At 40.0% G+C, this 5,399-nt stretch overlaps 1 protein-coding gene across 1 annotated transcript; it reads left to right on the forward strand.

Moving 5' to 3' along the window:
- Positions 1-387: 387 nt before the first annotated feature.
- Positions 388-2,186, forward strand: LOC116010541 (chaperone protein dnaJ 8, chloroplastic). The gene is made up of 3 exons (XM_031250000.1): positions 388-774; positions 1,050-1,118; positions 1,792-2,186. The coding sequence occupies exons 1-3, from the start codon at positions 538-540 to the stop codon at positions 1,978-1,980; spliced, it is 495 nt and encodes a 164-aa protein (XP_031105860.1). The 5' UTR covers positions 388-537; the 3' UTR covers positions 1,981-2,186.
- Positions 2,187-5,399: the final 3,213 nt, after the last annotated feature.

Here is a 5,399-nt window from a genome sequence, read left to right on the forward strand (position 1 = left end):
TAAAATTAATAAAATTGGGCTAAAAAAAGGCCCATATTTGATTGTTAAAAAAATAGCCCAAACAGAATAAATTCATAAATTAAATATGATCCAAATTATGTGACTCGACCCGTCTCACAGATTGAGGCTCACACAAGTGTTACCCATATATAAATAAATATATCCAAAACGGAGCTGGACCTGCACAACGCTTTATTTTTTTTTTTTTTTTGAGTTCTAGTGACTCTATTACATTGTAGTATCTGTTCATAATAGCTACTTTCTCAACCTACTGAACGAACCCACTCCCTTCCACATGGGAGTGTACACCGGATGCCGTTTGACCACAAGACCTTTGGCAACGCTTTATTTATTTATTACTCCGTATAATTACTCCGTATAATTTATCCGTATCAGATTTGGTATTATCCTGTTCATTAACGACTTTCGCAATCTCTCTTTGACTTTGAAAGCTAAAAATCTGATCCCATCTGAGATAGAGAAAGTTTTCTGGGTTTCATTCATCTGAATCTGAGCTAAATTTGTGAAGTTTCTGCAATGGCTGCTGCGGTGGGAAGGATTGGAGGGGGGGTTGGGGGTTACGGTTCAGGCTCTGGCTCTGGTTCATTGGAGCGGTTGAGGAATTCTGGGAAGAAGCGCAGGAACGAGAAGGATGGGTTCAGAGTCTCCTGCGTTTCTTCCCCTTCCGTTACTGATCCCTACAAGACTCTTAGGATTCACCATGGCGCCACTGAATCTGAGGTCAAGAAAGCTTTCAGACAGCTTGCTCTTAAGGTATCTGTTTTTGTTGCACACACATTCCATTTCCCCTTGTTCATAATTCATAAAAATGGCAATTTTCTTCTAACACTTGCACACAAATTCTATTGTTGTTGCTGTCTTTTTTATTCTTCATAAAACTGTGTTCTTTTATTTTATGAGTTCTCTTTGTGTTCATAACTGCTGTATAATGTTTCATAGATTTGTTGGAATTGGTGCTGATTATTAATAACATAAAACCAGTTTGTGTATTAATCTGTGTATGTGTGTGTCTGTTTATCCGATTTCAGTATCACCCAGATGTGTGCAGTGGAAGTAATTGTGGGATCCAATTTCATCAGATTAATGAAGCATATGATGTATGTTTCTATCCATCTTAACCTCTCTTGTTCTTGTTATTGTATAGTACTATTTTGAAGATTATTTATGATTTTTGGAGTTAAATCTTTCACTATTTCTGATAATTTGGTTGAGAGACTGTACCCAGTAGCCAGAAAATTTTGATTGATTTCATGGATTTTGATCTTCGCATGTTCTATTAAGCTTTCACATAGATAAGGATAACCTGACATGTCTGTTTTTAATGTTTTTGGATTAATGTGCTCCATAAATCTGGAGAATTTATCCACTTCTCTATTGAATTAGAGGATCACTAGAAGTTAAGTATGCATATTTTATTCTTGCACACGGAAGGTTTAATTTCTCACCCTTGGCCCCACACCCCGACCCTATAGGATAGTGGAGAGGTAAATCATGGTGACATAGTCACCTACCCATTAGGTGGAAGGGCCAATGCTTGGCTCTCACAACGAGCCCACTAGATTACGTGTAACTTCTACATTACGGCTGTGATCCTGTCTGCATACTATCCAGTCTGCATCTTGTGTATATGCTTGGCTCTCAAAGACTTATATGTCATCTGCATACTATCCAGTCTGCATCTTGTGTATATGCCATTGGTCTAGAGGAGCAATAAACTAAAGATCTTACATTCTGGACTAAAACTTAGCTTGTGAGGCTACATTTGTGCAGATAGTTATGAGTCATTTGAGAGGCGAGGCGAGGTTGCCACAGAACGAGATGTACAAGCAATATGATGAGGCAGGGAGAGATGAGCAGATGGGAGGGATGTACGACCCCGATGATCTCTGGGAAGAATGGATGGGGTGGGAAGGAGCCGGGATTCGCGACTACACTTCCCATATCAACCCTTACATCTGAATCTGCAAGACTTTGATCCACCTTTCTTGTGGCCAAAGCCCACCAGCTGGGAAACAGGTGGTTGAGGTTCCTGTACAGAATGAAGTAGTCTCAGGAGTTTAGTTTTTCTGATATGAGAAGTTGTAGACTCTCTTTTCCCCACTGTAAATACCATTATTAACTATGATATTCAATCAAAATGAATAAGTTTCATCTTCTTGGTTAAATCTTTAGTCTTTTGACTTTTGAGTGCCATTTTGGTGTTATGGTGGTTATGGCTGTGTCACAGAGTAGGTTTATTTTGAACTCATGCGGGCATGCCATAACATACATGCATATAACCAATTGATACGTGATGATATATTGATATCCAGGCCTATTGGAGTAGCAGTGTACCACAACTTCACCTCATTTTGCCCAAATAGCCTCCACAAAGCTTTACACCAAAATTTCCGGCGATCTTCTTCACATAGTTTATTGAAAAAAAGGGGATCAAGAGATAGAAAACAAAATAAACGGTACAGTTACAAAATTATTCTTGTACAGTGCTACTTAGTGAATCCGATATTATCATTCTATTTTGTTCGCACTTGCTACACTTAAACACCTATCATTTTTCAGTATCACGAGACATACACAAAAGAGTTGATCCTTTCGCATCCCTACCTAAAGCCATCATCAATAGAGGCTACAAGCCTACAACCTGTGATGAATATGATAAGCTGTAGCAAAAAGGGCACTCGCAGAACGTAGAAAACATCAACTTCGAGAAGTTCGAGAGGTTCGAGAGGTGAAGGGGAATCTGTGAAACCTTCGAGAGATGGCGATGGAACGGTGTCGTTTTAGCTGGTGACCATTATCATTAAATCAAACGGTGTTGTTTGAAGCTAAGCCGTTGAAGCAGTGATCCGACGACGTCGTTTGGTCTTGTCAGCTGCAAATCCGTTGTACATCGCAAAATCCGGAATCTGTTAGAAGGGTTTTTCTTAGCTGTAGCATGAGATTTCTTTTTATACAACTTGTACTATTCCATTAAGGATTATGCTGAATTTTGTTAATGAAATTACTCTCTTTCTTCTCTCAATTTCTCCCCTTTCTTCTCTGTTTCTTCTCACCCTTTCTACAAAACCCTAAGTCTGTGACATTTGGTATTAGAGCCCTCATGGCCACCATTGACGAACGCTTGGCTATACTAGAAGCTCAAGTGCTGGAAATGGGTAACAAGCAAGCTAGCTACCAGCCAGCAAAGCATGGAGGATTCAGTCCATGAGCTCAAAGGCAAAATGAGATTATGGAGTTGTTGAGGCTTAACAGACCTTCTCCACCTGTCATGGAACCATCCTCAGTACAGAGTAGAGCCCACACACACCCTCTCACTCCTGAGGGAAGGGGGTTCTGTACCACTGAGAAGGCCTGGCAAGGAACCTGTTGAGGAGGAACACCCTGGGGTCCATGATGTTGTTGATGATGATGAGGGCCATGGGGAAAACATTCCTGCCTTTCCTGTCGGTTCGAGAGGTGACGGCAGAGGTTGGGCTCCTAGGAGGGCCAACCTAGATGCTAGGCAGTTCAACCCTAACCAAGGAAGAGGAGATCAGCTTGTGAGGTATAAACAAGAGTTCCCTCTCTTTGACTATGAACACCCTAGGTTGTGGATAACAAGATGTGAAAGATTCTTTTTACTTGCTAGAATCCCTAGGGATGAAATGTTGAATGTGTTGTGTGTTAACTTGAGTGGTTTGAAGGGTATCTAAATGGATTGAGAGTGGGATTTCAGTGGCTAGATTTTGCAAGGGCTGTGTGCAAAAGATTTTGTGAAAATAATGTTGATGCCATGGAAGATTTTTCAAATTTTAAACAATGGGGTAATGTTGTGGACTTTGCTGATAAGTTTGAAGAATATAGATGACTGCTATTGCAAGTTTACCCCTACCTGACTGAGCAATACTTTGTAGACAGTTTTATAGTGAGATTGAAGCAATAGATTAGGTGTTTTGTAAGAACATCTAGACCTGGAAATTTGGAAGATGCAATATGGCTTGCTAGACAGTATGAGAAGGGTTTAAGGGCAAGTGATTTTTAGAAACCAAGCTCCACTGAAAAGCCTTCCACCCTTGTCCCAAGATACCAACAACCCAAAACTTACCCTCCTAGAACCCTTGAGCCTTCTAAACCCTAAAACAATCTAAACCTACCCAAAACTACAGCCTAAAATAGATTCAAAAGCCAGCTCAAGGAGCAGAACAAGTGTTTCAGGTGCTTTGAACCTTGGAGCCCTGGCCACAAGTGTAAGGGTCCAACCTTCAACATTATTGAAGGGACTGAAACCAAGGATCATGAAGAGGGAATCCATGAGGACCTATTGGAGGGACTGGAAGCTGAAAATGAGGTGAAAACAGAAGAAATAGAAGTGACTCTATGTGCTATTATTGGTGGTGAAGGAATGAACACCATCAAACTGATTGGAACTATTAGCAAGCAGACAATCACCATCTTAGTGGACAGTGGGAGCACACATAGTTTCATTGACCCTAAGTTGCTTATCCAGATGAGGATTACACCTGAAAAGGCTAATTCTCTTGTGGTGACAGTAGTTAATGGAACTGACATTGCTGTTTTGCGTAGGGTTGGAGTGTCAAAAGATATTTGTATGATAAAACGAAAAGTCTGTGACTCCCCGAGTGTCGGTCTCGAAGGAGGGACGTGGAGGTGTGTCAAACATTCGGGAGCTTACTTGATTGGATCATGCATAGGATTCGAGTGTGGTGAAGGATGATTTGTGAGTGAGAGTGGTTCATTGATTGGTTTGAGAGCAAGAGAGTAGTAAGTAAAAGTGATTTTGTGAATATGTAAAAGGGGTAGGGATTGGATAGTGTTCATGAATATTGTATAGTGGAGTGTCTAAGGTCATGGATTAGGATTGCTAGGATATTGTCTATTCAAGAGTGTGTTGTCTTAGCCCTTTTCCACCTTGTGTACTAAGGCTTCTTTGACTTAGGAGTGCCTTCAAGCATCCAAAGTTCTAAGAGGAATTTTATCAAACACTTAAGCTACACACTATCCTACTATTCTTAAGAAGTCCATAGGAACTTTGATTGTGTAAAGCTTCAAATCCTAACTCTAATCAAAGACATGAAAGAGTCAAGAGCTCAATCTCTCATCTGGATTGGCCAAATCCAAACAAGATCTCATCAAAACAACAATCAAAAGACAAGAATAGATAATCCATCAACACAAACTCATAGATCCAAGATATAGAGATAAGATCATCACACAAACAATATTCAATCACAGAATCCAAATCCCTAGACTAAATTAGCTACTCATAATATGAAATGCAAGCAAAAGCTAATTTAATCCAAGAACAAGATAGCTAAAATTATAGAAATGAAATAGAGATCACCTAAAGAGAAGAAGATCTTCAATCCAAGCTTGTTGTC

The sequence above is a fragment of the Ipomoea triloba genome, chromosome 2 (genome assembly GCF_003576645.1).
Source record: "Ipomoea triloba cultivar NCNSP0323 chromosome 2, ASM357664v1".
NCBI classification, from domain to species: Eukaryota; Viridiplantae; Streptophyta; class Magnoliopsida; order Solanales; family Convolvulaceae; genus Ipomoea; species Ipomoea triloba.

Excerpts from the sequence above, each read along its gene's own strand:
- LOC116010541 (XM_031250000.1), top strand. The coding sequence starts at position 538 with ATGGCTGCTGCGGTGGGAAGGATTGGAGGGGGGGTTGGGGGTTACGGT. Across the intron at positions 775-1,049 it reads TCAGACAGCTTGCTCTTAAG|TATCACCCAGATGTGTGCAG; the intron begins GTATCTGTTTTT and ends ATCCGATTTCAG. Across the intron at positions 1,119-1,791 it reads AGATTAATGAAGCATATGAT|ATAGTTATGAGTCATTTGAG; the intron begins GTATGTTTCTAT and ends ACATTTGTGCAG.